Source organism: Elephantulus edwardii, unplaced genomic scaffold (assembly GCF_000299155.1).
Source record: "Elephantulus edwardii isolate Elephantulus edwardi_28Jun2011 unplaced genomic scaffold, EleEdw1.0 scaffold00108, whole genome shotgun sequence".
NCBI classification, from domain to species: domain Eukaryota; kingdom Metazoa; phylum Chordata; class Mammalia; order Macroscelidea; family Macroscelididae; genus Elephantulus; species Elephantulus edwardii.
Genome location: NW_006399858.1, coordinates 2499066 through 2515780, shown reverse-complemented (window position 1 = coordinate 2515780; position 16715 = coordinate 2499066). Strand labels below are relative to the sequence as shown.

The 16715-nt window shown below is 40.9% G+C and overlaps 1 protein-coding gene across 7 annotated transcripts in view; it reads left to right on the top strand.

Annotated features, from left to right (window-relative positions):
• Positions 1 to 16715, top strand: part of LOC102867049 (transducin-like enhancer protein 4-like) — a 215243-nt gene that overhangs the window by 120441 nt on the left and 78087 nt on the right. For 3 of the 7 annotated variants that reach the window (XM_006891977.1, XM_006891982.1, XM_006891980.1), the window contains 2 exons: positions 9405 to 9606; positions 10821 to 10837. In XM_006891977.1, the coding sequence (XP_006892039.1) occupies positions 9405 to 9606; positions 10821 to 10837 (219 nt within the window). Of the gene's footprint in view, positions 1 to 9401; positions 9615 to 10820; positions 10838 to 16715 lie in introns of all 7 variants that reach the window. The other 4 variants (XM_006891976.1, XM_006891981.1, XM_006891979.1 and 1 more) reach the window with 2 other exon arrangements.

The following is a 16715-nucleotide window of genomic DNA, read 5'->3' as shown; positions in this document are numbered from 1 at the left end:
CCCCCCCCCAAGGAAGCAGCTGGTGAATTGAACTGGTAGAGGTGAGTCGTAACTATGTGGCCTGTGTGAGATGACCATGTTAACTATTTTTGGAAGCGTCCCATAACCTTCGTGGATCATGCTGCTTCCGGCTCCTCTTATATAATGCTCAGAGGGCTAAGAACACTTGATAGAGATTTGAAAGATAGTAAGTCAGAGCCTTTATGGGTTTTGTGTATATTTGTGTGTGTGTATTGGTAGCGATATGAGTAAAGTTTGGTTTGTTCTTTGGTGATTTCCTGATTTTACTTAAGGGAGGTGGCTTCTAATGATGTTTTGTTGACATAGGGGTCATTGTTCTGTGCTGTCCAATTTCTTACCACTCCTGGTGACCTGATATGACAGAGTACAACAGTGGTGGTGTACACTAACCATTGGGCGACTGACAGGAAGTTTGGAACGCCTCCCTGGGAGCAGAGTGAGGCATTCTGCGCTTGTAAAGATGTATCGCCCCAAAAGACCCACAGGGCAGTTCTCTTGCTAGAGTTGCTATGAGTTGTAACCATCTGGACACCAATGGGAATCTTTACAGAAACAGATAGATAGGTCTCTGTATCTTTTGCTCAATAGTCACTGAGTGCATTTGAACCTGGTTAGCAACTAAACACTCAACAGTTGAACCATCAGGAATCATGATGTGGTTCGAATTAACCAACTGCTCTATAGGAGAAAGATGGACAGTCTCTTCTTGTGTCATCTACTGCTTCTGAAAATCCATTAGCGGGTCAGCTATGAGTTGATTGCAGCTTAGAGGTACATAACAAGTTGTAAATTAGTGCATTATTTTTCTCAGGGACTCTGGCAGCCCTGTGGTAAGAAGCTGCATTGCAATATCAGTGGCACACGGTTTGAGTTCACTAGCTACTCCAAGGGTACAGGGTGGGACATTGCCTCCCTTAAAATTTGCTTCCTCTGAAAACTTTGTGGAGGGTCAGCTGTTAGTCAGTTCTGACTCAAAGACACACAACAACTTTGCTCTAAAATGAAATTTACAAAAGCACATTCAACATGTCAGTAAATTAAAAAAAGTACACTACTATAAACATTTTAAAATCTACTGTAGTGTTTATATATATATATATAGATATATAGATATATATATATATATATAGAGTCTGCCATTTTTATCTTATACATTTGGGTCATATATGAAAGAAGAAATACATTCTGCTCCTTCACCGTACTGGACAACAAGGTATGATGTAACACTGAGCATGCTTTTCTTTGTTGAATAGTATTTATAACAGATGGCTAGTAAAATTCAGTAAATTGGTATAGTGGCAAGAAGCCGCACTGCAATCCCAAAGGAATGTGGTTTGACTCCACCAGCTTCTTGCTCTTGGGGATTTATTGTTTCTGAAAACTTGCTGGCGAGTCTGCTGTGAGCTGGTTCTGACTCAGCAGCACACACACCAACAACCCGAAGTGGCCCAGTAGGGAGCTCTAGAGGCATAGTTGGTAGAGACTTGCACTGCCAATCCAAAGTCAGGTGGTTCAAATCCAGAGAACTGCTCTCTGAGGAAGATGGACATTCTTCTCCAATGCAGTTTACACCCTCTCACAACCTTTGAGTTAGTTTCTCACAGCTTTGAGTTAGTTCCAACTTAGCAGCAATAAGTTTTCTTTTACACGCACACGCGCGCCCAGACGCCCTCGGGCGCGCTCCGACGCAGACCCAAGACCCCCCGGGGCGCGCACCCCCTCCCCCCACCCCCGCAGAGAGGGAAGAGGCGGGCGGCAGCGGGCGCACGCGGGCGCACGGAAAGGCACGCACACGCACACAGAGACAGTGGTTCATCTTTGACTTTTCACATTCTGAACAGGAGATGCAGGTTTGAGTCTCTGCTAATGCATCTCAAGTGCAGCTGTCCCTCCTCTGTCATTGGAGGAAATGAGTAAGAGAGAGTACAAAGAATGGCCTTGTTACTGCCAAACACCTAGTCAATGACAAGTTAATTTCTTAGTTTTGATGAATTTCATGTTTGTATATGGCGTTTACCTGAGGCAAGTTAAGTTAGCTTGCCAGGTAGCTGTATTCCATATTTCTTGACATAGGCTAGTCCAGGGCTGAATGTTGAGTGTTGAAACATCTTAATTTGATTTGCTACTCCTCAGTTCCAGAGGCCTTATTTTTTTGCCAGTGACCTCAGTGCAACTTGAACTTCTTCCTTTATTATCACTTGTTCATCATCATCTGCTACTTCCTGAAATATTTCAGTTATCAATCAATTCTTTTTGGTACAATGGCTCAGTAGTCCTACCGTCTTCTTTTGGTGAACCCTCCATCATTCAAATTTTGCACCTAGAATCCTTCAGTATTGTAGCTCGAGGCTTGAATGCATCTTTTCATTCAGCTTGAGGTATGGCAGATGAGTTCTTCCTTTTCGATTTAAAGCTCCAGCTTTTTGCATGTTTTATTACAATACCTTTTGTTTTCTTGAACTGCCTTTGAGATTTTCTGTTCTCTCTTACTTCAGCATTTATTCCTCTCAGTGTTTGAGTGGAAATTTTAGAGTCTTTCCTGACATTGACTATGGTATTTCCTTCCTGTATTTTGCCTTTGCTTTCTTCATGGAGGACAACATCCCATGGTGTGTCTGATCTTCGATTATTAATATTGAGTGCCTCAAATGTATTCTTGAGATGGTTTTAAAATTCAATTGAGATAGACTATAGGTCATATTTTGGTTCTTGTAGAGTTATTTTCATGTTCTTCAGCTTCCAGTTGAAGTTGCACATGAGTAATTGATAATTCCACAGTCAGCACCACCTGACTTTTTCCTTTTTTTTTTTTTTTTACTTCTGATGATGAACTTCTCCTTGGACTCTTCCTACAGATGTTGCCAGTCTGATTCCTGTGTAGTGCATTAGGTGACGCCCCTGTGTATATTCTCCATTTAAGTTTTTTATTCATTTATTAGAAGTATTTACAATAAATAAATCATTGTACTAAATTATGTCATGTAATCTCCATTACTGTTGCCAAGTCTATAAATTGCAACTACCAGTCGTTTTTCTTTATTGCATCTTGGTTGCATTTTTTATCAGTTTCAAACTGCAATAAGTCTGTCCGAATTCTTGATTTCTTCATCTTTGGCTTTGGATATGCGTTGTATCAGTTTTGTATGTATATGGATGGCATCCTGTCAGTGACAACAGTGTTCTTCAGGACAGATCTTGAATGTTGGTTTTGACAGTGAGCTGCCATTCTCCTTCAGTGTGTCATTCTTGACATAATAGGTTGTATGATTTTCTGATTCAAAATGACCATTCTCAGCTCACTTATGCCAAGTGATGAGGGATATTTTTACATAGGAAGTTTCTGTAGTGTGACATAAATTTAAATATGTAGAGACAGATGAAGGTGGGCTTTGTGCTAGTGTAGGAGAGGGAGTGAAATTGAGCTTCAGCGTGTAGATGGCTCAGTACTAGGGCAGGGCAGAAGTTCCCCTGATGGCAGTAGAGAGTCCTGCCCGTAGAGTTAGGCTGGTGCTCCTTTACAGAAAGACTTGACTGCTAAGACCTTCAGTATTGTAGCTCGAGGCTTGAATGCATCTTTTCATTCAGCTTGAGGTATGGCAGATGAGTTCTTCCTTTTCGATTTAAAGCTCCAGCTTTTTGCATGTTTTATTACAATACCTTTTGTTTTCTTGAACTGCCTTTGAGATTTTCTGTTCTCTCTTACTTCAGCATTTATTCCTCTCAGTGTTTGAGTGGAAATTTTAGAGTCTTTCCTGACATTGACTATGGTATTTCCTTCCTGTATTTTGCCTTTGCTTTCTTCATGGAGGACAACATCCCATGGTGTGTCTGATCTTCGATTATTAATATTGAGTGCCTCAAATGTATTCTTGAGATGGTTTTAAAATTCAATTGAGATAGACTATAGGTCATATTTTGGTTCTTGTAGAGTTATTTTCATGTTCTTCAGCTTCCAGTTGAAGTTGCACATGAGTAATTGATAATTCCACAGTCAGCACCACCTGACTTTTTCCTTTTTTTTTTTTTTTTACTTCTGATGATGAACTTCTCCTTGGACTCTTCCTACAGATGTTGCCAGTCTGATTCCTGTGTAGTGCATTAGGTGACGCCCCTGTGTATATTCTCCATTTAAGTTTTTTATTCATTTATTAGAAGTATTTGCAATAAATAAATCATTGTACTAAATTATGTCATGTAATCTCCATTACTGTTGCCAAGTCTATAAATTGCAACTACCAGTCGTTTTTCTTTATTGCATCTTGGTTGCATTTTTTATCAGTTTCAAACTGCAATAAGTCTGTCCGAATTCTTGATTTCTTCATCTTTGGCTTTGGATATGCGTTGTATCAGTTTTGTATGTATATGGATGGCATCCTGTCAGTGACAACAGTGTTCTTCAGGACAGATCTTGAATGTTGGTTTTGACAGTGAGCTGCCATTCTCCTTCAGTGTGTCATTCTTGACATAATAGGTTGTATGATTTTCTGATTCAAAATGACCATTCTCAGCTCACTTATGCCAAGTGATGAGGGATATTTTTACATAGGAAGTTTCTGTAGTGTGACATAAATTTAAATATGTAGAGACAGATGAAGGTGGGCTTTGTGCTAGTGTAGGAGAGGGAGTGAAATTGAGCTTCAGCGTGTAGATGGCTCAGTACTAGGGCAGGGCAGAAGTTCCCCTGATGGCAGTAGAGAGTCCTGCCCGTAGAGTTAGGCTGGTGCTCCTTTACAGAAAGACTTGACTGCTAAGAAATTAATATTTTTATTTTCAGATAAATGGGATCTCTTAACTGTTTTTTAAGCAGGGATTGTTTGTAGCTTTAGTCTCCAGTGTATATAGGAAATTAAGTATAGTATGAGTGGTACAGAGAGGCAGTAGAAATACAAGTCCTTAGTTGTGAACAGACAGGTCTTAGTAAATAATCAGTAGGAATATGGGAAGATCCAGGGCACAGAGGAGAGGTAGCTTGGTTTTGATTGGCTCCATCTTGAGCCAGTGGAGGTGGTTTATGGGCTTAATGGAAGGATGCTTGCTTTTTATTAATTATTATTAGTAGTGTTATTCAGAAGGAGGAGTGGCCTCCACTTCCATAATAGCTTGCCTCCGGAAACCCTATGATCCTGGAGAGAGGATGAAAGATACCCAACCGTTGAGGACTCCCCTTCATAGGGTAGCTATGAGTCGCCTGCGACGGCAACAGCACTTAACAACATCATCATCATCATTATTATTAATTTTAATGAACATTTACAGAGACTTTGGATTTCCATTCATTCATTGTTGCATTTTTCTCCCTGTCCACTCCTCCCCTCCAGGGATGCTTGTGTTCAAGTAATGTTGGACTGCCAAGTGTAATTGTCTGGCAAGAAGTTAGACCAAGGATACTGGAGATTGGGAGACAGATGTGGAGGTCATTGTATAAAAATGGGGGATCCCAGAGAAGAGAGTGTGAGGATTGTGAGGTGTTCTCTCACATACATAGGGTATGTTGCCAGGAAGGGCCAGTCCTAAGGAGAGTTTGCGTGGAAAGGCAGAGGGCTGAGCAGAAGAGAGCCAGACCATCAGTGACAGTGACCACAGCAGTGGTTGTGACCACCACAGAGGCTGTGAGCCTGAGGCAGGGTTGAGGTCTGTTGTACGTGGAGTTGCTATGCTCAGTCAGCCCGATGGCACCTTACAGCACATCCCGTGCCCATCACTTGTCTAGGAGTGGCGAGCATCCCTAGAATCCACACTCCAGTGTGTTAAAGGGGCATATATGTATGTGGGGTGGGAGTTGAGGTTGGGGGGTGGTGTTTAGATGTTGAGGCAACTGATTTAGGTTAAGTTTTCAGGAGTGTGATAAGGCAGTAGCTGAAGAGGGCAAAGGAAGGTTACTTTAATTAAATTTAACAAGCATTTATCAAGTACCAATTAAGTGCAAGGCACCCTATTAGGAGTCAGGGAGGACACAAAATGTGATTAAAATAAAGTGATTTTCTTCCCCTAAAAATTGCTACCTCAAGTTCTTTGGCATTAGATAGGCAATTTATCTTCAATGACATATTAGAGGTGCAAGTATACCAATCACTGGGACAAATGTAGTGGCAGGAACAAGGGAAGATGGCAGAGCGAGTCAGAAAATTGGAGGAACCATGAGAGAGAGAAGGGAAGAGGTGATGCGGTGGACAGGAGGGCCAGTCAGCCTTCATCTTTGCCCTCGAGCATGGAGGAAAAGGAAAGGATAAGACGATTTCTAATATATTTTTATGTAGTAGTTGTTCTTGTTGTTATGTGCCGTTGAGTCACTTGCGACTCAAGCTCCTATGTACAACTGCCCTAAATCCTGTTCTGTCCTGTGCCAATCTCATTGTCTCCGACACACTCATCCCAATTACCTCCATCACGGAATCAATCAACCTCCCAGAGGGCCTTCCCCTCCTGCGCCTGCCCTCCGCCCTCCCAAGCATGATGTCCTTCTCCAGGGACCGGTCCCTCCTTAAAACATGACCAAAGTGTGTCAGATGAAGTCTCAGAATCCTTGCCTCCAAGGAACAGCCCAGTTTAACACTCTCCAGGATGAATCTGTTGGTTTTCTTAGCAGTCCATGGTACCCTCTGCACTCTTCTCCAACACCAAAGCTCAAAAGTATCAATTCTTCTATCCTCCCTGGTCATTGTCCAGCTCTCTGACGCATAACAAGTGATTGCAAAGACCATGGCCTGTACCAGATGCACCTTAGTCTCCAGAGACACACGGTTGTTCTTCAGTACTTTAGAGAGGTCCCTAACAGCAGACTTTCCCATCACAATACGTCTTTTAATTTCCTGGCTGCTGGTGCCAAGAGTGTTGACTGTGGAGCCAAGCAAACTAAAGCTCTGAACAATCTGTGTCTTCACCATCCATCCTGATGCTGCCAATTGGTCCAGTGGTGAGAATCTTTGTCTTCTTGACATTTTTATGTAGAGCAAAGCAAAATGAGGTTCCCAAGAAGTCTTCATTCCAAACATCATCATGTGCAGCAGAGAGGGACCACATTTCCTCCCTCTGAATAAGTTCCTAGTCAAATGGAAAAGTGGACCTGTAATGCTTCTTTATTTTTGTCCTGTTCTGTGAGTCATTGAGTGGATGGCCTGTGGCTGAGCATCCTTTGTGTCTTAATGCCTAAGGGAACTCTAAGTCAGTGGCCTTGTGAGAAGGAGCTCTGCCACCCACTCAGAGGCTCGTGATTGGATCCTACCAGCTGCTCCCCTGGAGGAACATGGGCATCTTCTCTGATGGGATTTTCTGCCTTTGAAAACGTGCTGGAGGGGCAGCTGTGTGTGGGTTCCAACTCGAAGGTACATAACAAAAAAGGAATGTGTGGGTGCTTTATTGAATTTATCAGTTATCATGTGAATGTTTCAGTGCTGCAGTTTCCTAGGGCCTGGGTGCGATAGAGCGTCACAAAGTTTAGAGTCTAGGAAAGGAGATAAGAGAAAGAGGGACGTATAGGCAGTCTCTTGATAAACTCTCGTAAGCCGAACTATAATCTGAGGTAGAGAGAGGCTGAATGCCTGACCAGCATGCATGAACTATTACAGGAATTTAGAGGAGCAAGAGAATTGGAGCAGGAACGAGATCTTAAAATGAGTATGTCATATATTTGCTTAAAGTTTCTGTTTTACTTTCTTCACAGAGGCTACTCGCTACATATTTAGGAAATAAAAATCAGAATCAATAACAATACAGTTACGCTGGGAAAGAATTGAGATGCTCACCCAACAGCAGGCAGTTCAGATTCCCCATTTGCTTCTTGGGGAGAAAAATGAACAGTCTCCTCTCATGTGATTTACAGCTGCTGGAAACACTGGGTGGTCAGCTTTGGGCCTGTTCCAACTTGATGGCAGTGAATTTGAGTTTTCTTTTAGTAACAGTGCATAAGAGAGGATGAACATGGAAATGCCTGTTCAAATGGAGAGATGCATTGTTTTGAACTGCCTGGTTAAGCACAACTCTGGCAGGGCTTTGAGAACAGGGCTTGAGTGCTTCAGTATCTGGATTGGCGCCCCAATTTTCCCTTTTATGTATGTAAACTTGCCTTAAAATAGTAATGCTTTATTTTATCGACATCATTTTAAGTGCATGCAACCATAAAATAAGTGTAGGGTCAGTAGGACAAAAGGACTTATTAATACTATACCCTGAATTTTATAGTCACACAAAGGGATTAGTAAAAAAGGAAGAAAATAGAAGCAGTTTTCAAAGAAGGGGGAAATGTGCATTTTTACAAGAAATTATTAGCTGTTCCCTTACAGGAATAGTATACTTTTCTCTTTAGCTAGTGTGTGAAATCTGTTAGGAAAGAAAATGATGAAAGGATCTGTTCTTACTATTTGCCTGTCAGAAGTTCGGCCTGAAAGTGATGGATTTAAAGGCACAGCCTAGAATGTAATCACTCGAGAAGTTAGTCTGAGAATTATTCACCGCTTGTTCTCACAGGACGTAGTTTTGAGTTGGAGGGATTCCTGCTGAGGAATATTTTTAACTTAATGTCCTCTCTCGTCCGCCCCGTCCCCTCCCCTCCTCAGATGCAGCAACAAGGCCTGCCTGCCCAAGGTGGTCCCTGCAGCCCGGCTTGATGCCGCCTTGCTGAGGTCAAGCACTCCCATTCCAGCCTCTCGAGGGCTTTCTCTCTGTGTTGCCAGTGTGCTGGTAAAAATGACTTTAAACTCTTGTCAGTGCAGTTACTGGTGCGTGCATCACAGTCCCACTCAAATAAACCTGTCACAACACAGAGCCGGCCGCTGGAGAAGAGTACAAGGGCAGGCCTCTAGCTTTTCATTCGAGCATCACTAAACGTGCACAGAGTGCCCAATTATTTCAGCATTATTGAGCAGGCCTACAGGAGGACCCAAGCCTTGCTACATTAGATTTTCTTTAGTAATTTGCTCAAGTACCGCTGAGGACACTTAAAGGGCTTAAAACGGTGGTTGCAACCAGTTTCCTTTTCTGGGTTGTTAATTCAGGTTTTCTCTTTCAAATTAACTCTCACTGCATGCTGTGCGGCGGGTTCTGGGAGAACTGTTTAACGCTAATTTTCTCAATTTTCAGAATTTTTTTTTCAACGTAACTACTGTAGCGGGTATTCATGTATATGTTTTTATTAGAAGTGTATGATAGCAAGGTCCTTTTTTTTTTTTTTTGAGAACAGAATACAGAAGCTTTGTGACAAATCTGTGTGAATGTTAGCTTTTAAAAGTTATTTAAATCTTAAAAAGAGACAATTACTTAGTTACAATTAAGGGTCTCGATGGTGTATGCTGCCTTTCTTATTATTGGTGTACTTTCCTTCTCTCTCTGTGTATAGGGAGTGGACATATGGGACAAATTCAATATCTGTGTCTGATTTTTCACAGCAGCAACAACTCCAGGCCCAGCATTTGTCACATGGACACGGTCTGCCGGTGCCCCTGACACCACACCCTTCAGGCCTTCAGCCTCCTGCCATTCCGCCCATCGGGAGCAGTGCCGGGCTCCTGGCTCTGTCCAGTGCCCTGGGAGGCCAGTCCCACCTTCCAATTAAAGATGAGAAGAAGCACCATGACAATGATCACCAAAGAGGTGAGCATGTCTCTTGGGATGCCAGCCCGATATTACCTGCCTGCTGCTGAGGGCACTTCTGCATGCCATGGTTTAGTCTATCTCTGAATTGAATTTTACCAGTGACTAAACAAAGGATATCTGGTGGAAGGTAAATTAATTATCGCAGGCATTCATTTGCCAAATGATGCCCTAGTGGCTAGCAAGAGTTAATGCACTCCCCAGGGGCAGAAGGGCCTGCATCCTGGTTATTACCTGTGATCCCTTGCTGCCTCCTACGCTCCCAGTCAGTAATGAAATCCCACAATGCTCTGTATTTATATGTCAGAGTGAGTTGTATTAATAGGTTATTTTAGCTCATTCTATTTTGGGAAAGACTTATTGATAAAGGCTCACTTGCTATTTAATCACTATAAATAGGAAATCATAAAAATCTCACGTGAAAAAATTAGAGTAGTCTTGGTAACTGGGGAGGTGCCGTCCAAATTAATGACATCTGTGGTTTTAGCTCATCCTCCACACTGTCTGCTGAGGAGCATGAAATAACTTTCTTCTTTTCTAAGAACAACACAGTTGTTTCCATAGAACACAGTTGTTTCTTCTTAAAGAACAACACAGTTGGTCTCCTTCTAGCGCACTTCTCTCCCTCTTCTAACTACAGGGCCATTCTGGTATGACTGTTTAGGTGGTGCCTATTAGTCATTTTATTAGTTACTGGAAGGAAAGCAAATGAAAGTCTCTCCCAGTGTTACGTTGTGGGAATTTACTTAGCACCAGGGTGGTTCATTGCTTGGAAGGGTGTGGTTTATAATTAGAAGCTTATATCTACTCCTGTTTCAAAGTCATTACCATGAATTATCATTTTAGGTAAATGATTTTTATCATGTAAGTGTACGTTTCCCATCTCTGATGTTGGAAATGGTGTAATATTTGTCATCCAGTTATCTTAATACTATGGTACAGAGCTCTGAGGCATGATGATAAATACTTTTATGGGTGGATAGGTTGATAAGGATAGGCATAATAGGAATACTCAAGCTGTGGCCTCTAGAAGGTAGACTGGAACTTTATGAATCTGATCAAGTATTGTTAATAATTAACATTACAGCAAAGTTAACATCTTTGCAGTTTATTATTTAGTAGAGATAAAGGTAAGATTTATGCAAACTAACCAATACTTGTCTTCTTTCTGTTCCCGTCCTCCTCTGCTGGTGTTGCTGCTATTTTGCCTGTAGACAGAGACTCCATCAAGGTAGGACACTCACATATGAAGGGGTGGCTTAAAAGGGCCCTCAGGTTTGAAGAAATCTAATCTTAGATTCTTTGAGAGTTAAAGAATGATTTGCTGAGCTTTCTCAACTATTAGTTAACTAGGTTTTGGGATTACTCTCAGGTGTTTGATTGAGATTTTTGTAAAATAAGGTCCCAGTCTCTATCAGAATCAGATTTGTAGACCAAAATTGAATCATAAGATCTCCCTTGTTTTGCTCATTTTATTATGTCTTGCCATATGGAAAAGAATAATTTATTTTCTTTGGCTAGGCTTAGAAATAACAATGGAAGTAAGTAAATGATTTATATAGAAATGTATACTTTTTAATAATTTAAAAAAATAATGCCGTCTTATAAAACTATCAAAGCATTTGGGTTAAGAGCATTTTTCTTTAGGGAATTTTTTTTAGATGACATCTTGGTTTCTAGAATAGTGGGCCATTCTTTATAGATTGGAGTTTTGTCAGCCTTCAGACAACTTGCATGAGGGAAGATGGAATCTCTGACATAGTCCATAGGGGGTTACACTGTAGTCCAAAAGCTCCACCTCTGGACAAAGATGGACAATCTGAAAACCTGTTAGGGTTCAGCTGGGAGTTGGAACTAATCCAAAGACAAGGCAGTTTTTTCAATGAGAACTTGGATATGCATATGTTAAACACCAGAATGTGAGATACTAAGGATCTCCTAAATCTGTTTTGTATGCAAACAAGAAAACCCAGTCACCAAGACAAGAAAGGAATAAAATATGAAAACTCTGAGAATCCCTTTTGAGCCAGGCACACTGTAAATATCAGAACCCTGTGGTATTGTATTTAGTATAGATGAGAGGAAAAGGAAAGGACCATCCAGCAGCATTGGCCAAAGTCCAGAGGCAGTAAATTACATTTCTTTTCATATTTTGAAGATAAAAGTAGTTATATATTTCAGTTTATAATGAAGATATGTTTGTGAAAACAACTTAGGAAATCTGTGCTCTAACATTCAGTACCTCTTCCCTGTCCTCTATCCAATAAAAATTTATCAGCATTAGGAAGTGGATGGCAAATCCTTCTTACTAGTCTTTCTTAATCTGAATGCTCAGATTTAGAAAAGTCTCTGACAGACAAACATCTTACAGAAAAAAGCAGACAAATGATATTTCCCTAATTATAGAATTAACCAGTAGTTTCAGTGTTGTCCCTGACCTTGACATATGTGTCTCGACCTACCCATTCCCCTGCTCCACCAGCATCCCCTTGTGTTTTGAAGACTGAGAAAAACTGGATAAATTATGTTTACTGCATTGAAGCCGATGAGGGAGAGAATCGTTTAAAAGTAATATAGTAATATATTATGATTATTACAAGAGTCTGGAATGAGGGTTGCAGAGTGGAGTATAGTCAGGGTGGGGGTGGGGTTGAGCGGGGGCGGGGGATTGTGTACCAATGAACGAGTTTTTCTTTTGCTTTTCAAGGAGAGGAGCAAACTGGGGGTGGGGTGGGCGGGGAGAAAAGTGCAACAGTGAATGAATGGAATTCCAAAATCTCTGTAGATGTTCATTGAAATTAATAAAAACAAAAAAAGGAAAAAAAAGTGAAAGGGTGTTCTCTGTGGCCTAGTGGATAGAAAGTTAAGCTACCAACTGAAAGGCAGGTTGTTCAAATCCACTGTCTGCTCTGTGGATGAAAAATGTGCAGTTTCCTACCATGCCAAGTATATAAATGTCCACATTGATAATGGGAAATTATTTTTGCATTTAAAGCTGTGTGTTTTGTTGCATATTGACTCTTAACACTGAAAAACATTTATTGAAGGATAGTTCCGCAGATGTGTATTTGGGAAGTACAGTCAATCTTTTGCTTTCCAGAGTCCTGAAGACTATTCTCTAACCTTCAGGGTTAAAGAAATGTGTCCTCACTTTGAAATTAATCATGCCAGCCTCTGCAGATTTGACCACAATCATCACTTGTCGCATGTACAACTTTTAAATCATTGCAGAGTTTTCACGCCTTTATCTTCACTAAACATAGGAAATAAGAACAGTATTAATCTGTTTGACTTGACCTGCACATTCTCAGACAGTTAGGAACTGACCATATTCGTAACCTGGGGACAGCCTAGAGTAGGTAAGGGAAATGACCAGCATTAGCTGATTTCAGCCTCAGAAAGCCTGCCTAGTTATTCTGAAGCCAGAATATAAACATTCTTGGCTTTCCTGTGATAAATACATACCTCTCGGCAGGTTAGTAAACTAAACAAAAGCCTCCTCTCATGCCTTACTCCCAGAAGGCTGGGAAAATATTTACACTCCACTGCACCTTTTTGTGTCAATTACATTTTATATTTCCTCACGCAAGAACAGGGTGTGTTTTGAAGTCATCTGTAATCATTCTGAGTGAGCTTAGGAGTAGTGAGTGTGGAGCTGGAACCTTGCGGGGAGACACGGAGGTAGAGGTGTGTGGGTTTTGCCCTGGTTTATTAGGTAATGATAATTAAAAATAGACACTTTTGTTGGTTACGGTTCTCACCGTGCGGCCCGGCAGTGTCTCATCGGAGCTGCCCCACAACTCTGCATGGTGAGGTGGTTTGCTCATTTTTGTCCATGTTTTCGGCAATGCTGAGAGCAGGGCTGGCTTGTTTCATCGATCGCCCCTGTCCCCCCTAAGTGGTTCCTGGTTAAGAGGGGCTTTTTATGATTGTCTGCTGTGTGACTCGAGATGGTTTTTATCAGCCAGAGCGTTCCAGTTGCCTGCAGCGGGAGTTGGGCTTGTATGAAATAATTTATTCATGCAGGATAATGCTCCTTAACATTTAACAGGTAATGAACGTGACATAAATTTCCTTCTTGCTTTTAATTTTTCCCTTTCCTCTTCTAATGTGCAAACAGGCAGCTCTGGTACTCTAAATAATAAGTAATTTTTGGCCATCTGTCAAAAGGAAATTTCAATACAAATTTAAATTAATGGTGCCTGAAATTTTTTATAGCTCCTCTAAAAGCCTCTAATGTGCAGAAAATTCTGAATCTGCTGGTAGTAATTAGTGTTGCATGTAATGAGGATGTGGGCAGTGTTATACAGTCCCAGCGTAACATTTTGATATGGTAGCAAAACTTTGATTTATACAAGGTTGTGGATGAGTTTAATTGTGAGAGACACTTCAAAATGTTTTCTTGATGTTCCAGATTATTAAACAGGGCAGATTTTAGAATAGCTCATAAAATATAAATTTAAACTTACTGTAAAGACTCAGGTAATTACAGAGCTTTACCTTAAAGTATCAGATAAGGTGAAAGACATTTGCTCAACTGTTGGGCCCTCTTTCTTCCTTTTCTTTTTCATCTTAGTAGTTCTGCAGCTGCTAAGTCACATGCATTAGTGTCAAGGTAGCCTGTTGGCTTTATTGATCATATTTTCTGTAGTTCCAGTGGTGAACTTCATTCCTGAACTTAGTATTTGCAGACTTGTGTCTGAAATTTTTTGACAAGGATGGAGAATGTAAATATGGCCATGAAGGAGTGAGCTCCTGGAGGAGCCCAGGAATCAGCTTACTTGTTGATGAGTAACCAGAAAGGTGCAGGTTGTAGGGCTGTTGAAATGGGGAGCTGTGGTCTCTGCAGCATTCCTTGTTTATCACGTGACTTGTGCCATGACAACATATAACTCTTAAGATTTGGAGGCTGACAATAATGATAAAACAGACCAGCCTCCAGCATTACCTTTAGTGGTAGTATAGCTTAGTTCTCCAGAAGAGTCCCAACACCTGGTTCCTACATTTACCTCCTGGGTGAGGGTTTTCTCACCATCTTCGAGAGCGCTGAGAATGCTTTCACTTTTTCAGCTGATTGTTGAAAAGGCATGACCAATGAAACCTCTTAGATGGGCTATCTGCTGCCTGGCCTACTCACTGAAGGCTAATGGGTACAAGGTGGTGTTCTCCAAAGTAATGGCCGAGATGACCTACTACGTATGCCACAAGCTTCTATGCTGCTGGAGGTTCATTTCCAAAGAAGAGTTGGCTGGCACGCATCATTAGATTCCTCACATCTCTCTCCAGTTTTGTTTAGCTGAGTGGCTGAAATGAGGATAATGATTCAGAGCTAGGAAGGCCAAATTGCCTGAAATTTAATGTAGGGATCTGAGATTGAGAAATTAGCCTTATTACCTCCAAATGTCTACAGAGTTCTAATAACAGCCATAAACAAAGGGAAAGAAGACCATTTGTTTGGATATTTTTATAAAAGCGTAAATATATTGAAATTCACTATCCCCAACGATTTCAATAACATTATGATCTTCTCTCAGAGTCAATGCACCCTTCCACTGCTGTGTAACATTTCTTATGTTCTATCTTCATGGCCCTCTTCTTTTATCCTGAACTTCCACCAAATGAGGCATGTGAGGGATTTGCCTTTATAGCTGTGAAATATAGTACAAGTGCAAATGTTTTTTTCTCCAAGTGATGTTATTTTTATTTTTATGATTTTATTGGGATGTCTTCCCCAAAGCGCTGTATACATGCATCATCAAAGAGTATGATCCTTTTTTATAATTTATGCTTTGCCAAATAGACCTCCAGAAACACTGCATCAATTTAAAATGCCAAATCCAGTGTTTATGCATGTTTCCACACAACCATCAGTACTGAACTGTATAGTTTTTGCTAGGATGAGTATAGATGGTATAGTTTTTTAAATTTACATATAATTTTTCTAAGCTTAATGCTTTTTAAGTGTATATTAAGATTTTCTTATCTGATTATTTTATTTAGGGCTACATGATGATTCATTTCTTAGTTGTGTCTAAGACAATGCCTGCTAAATCTATATCATTTTTATTTTGGTGCTTCTGTGTGAAAGACTAAAACACCATACATTGCTTTCTTTCTGTTATGTGCCATTGAGTCACTTGGGACTCATAGCGACCCTATATACAGCAATTTTAACCCTGCTCTATCCTGAGCCAACTGCACTGTCTTTGACACTCCTACCCCCATTACTCTGGTCAATGAGTCTATCCATCTTATCGAGAGGTCTTCCCCTCCTGCACTGTCCCTCCACCCTCCCAAGCATAATGTCCCTTGCAGCCTGCCCAAAATACGTCAGAGGACGAACCTGCTTGTTCACTTAGCAGTCCATATTCAATACACTTCTCCAGCACTACAGCTCAAAAATATCATTTCTCCTTCTATTATCCTTAGTCATTGTTCACCTTTCTGATTAGTAACTGCAAAGACCATGGCCTGGATCAGGCGCACCTTAGTCTCCAGACTTTTTTACCTTCCCAGTTAATCTCTGTTAGCAGTTTAGGTTTATCATTGGAAAACTGCACTAAGCCTGTTTAGTGTTCAAATAGAACTCTGTGTTCCAGGCCACAGTACTTTTGCCTCATTAGTAGGGTGTTAGAGGCAAAAGTGAATTTTTAGCCTGAATTAATTAATAGAATGTTTGCTTGGCGCTGGCAGTCAGGAAATGAAAAGTTGAATTGCATTAGGAAAAACCTGCTGGCAGGGACCTCTCCATAGTGCTAAAGAGCAATGATGTCAGTCTAGAGACTTAAGGTACAACTGATCAGAGCCATGGGTTTTAAAATTATTGTTGTGCATCAGAGAGCTTCAGTATATACCTCCTGGATCATTTAATGGTCTACCTAAAGCATCCTTGATTATAGCAACTCTAGGTTTGAATGTGTTCTTCAGTTCCTTGAGCTTAAGAAATGCTGAACGAGTTCGGCCCTTTTGATTTTCCGACTCTAGCTCCCCGCACATTGTAATATTTTGCTTTGTCATTCTGTGCTGCCTTTTGGAATCTTCTGTTCAGCTCTTTAGTATCTTGAATTCTTCCTTGTGCTTTGGCTTCTCTATGCTCCAGTGCAATCTTC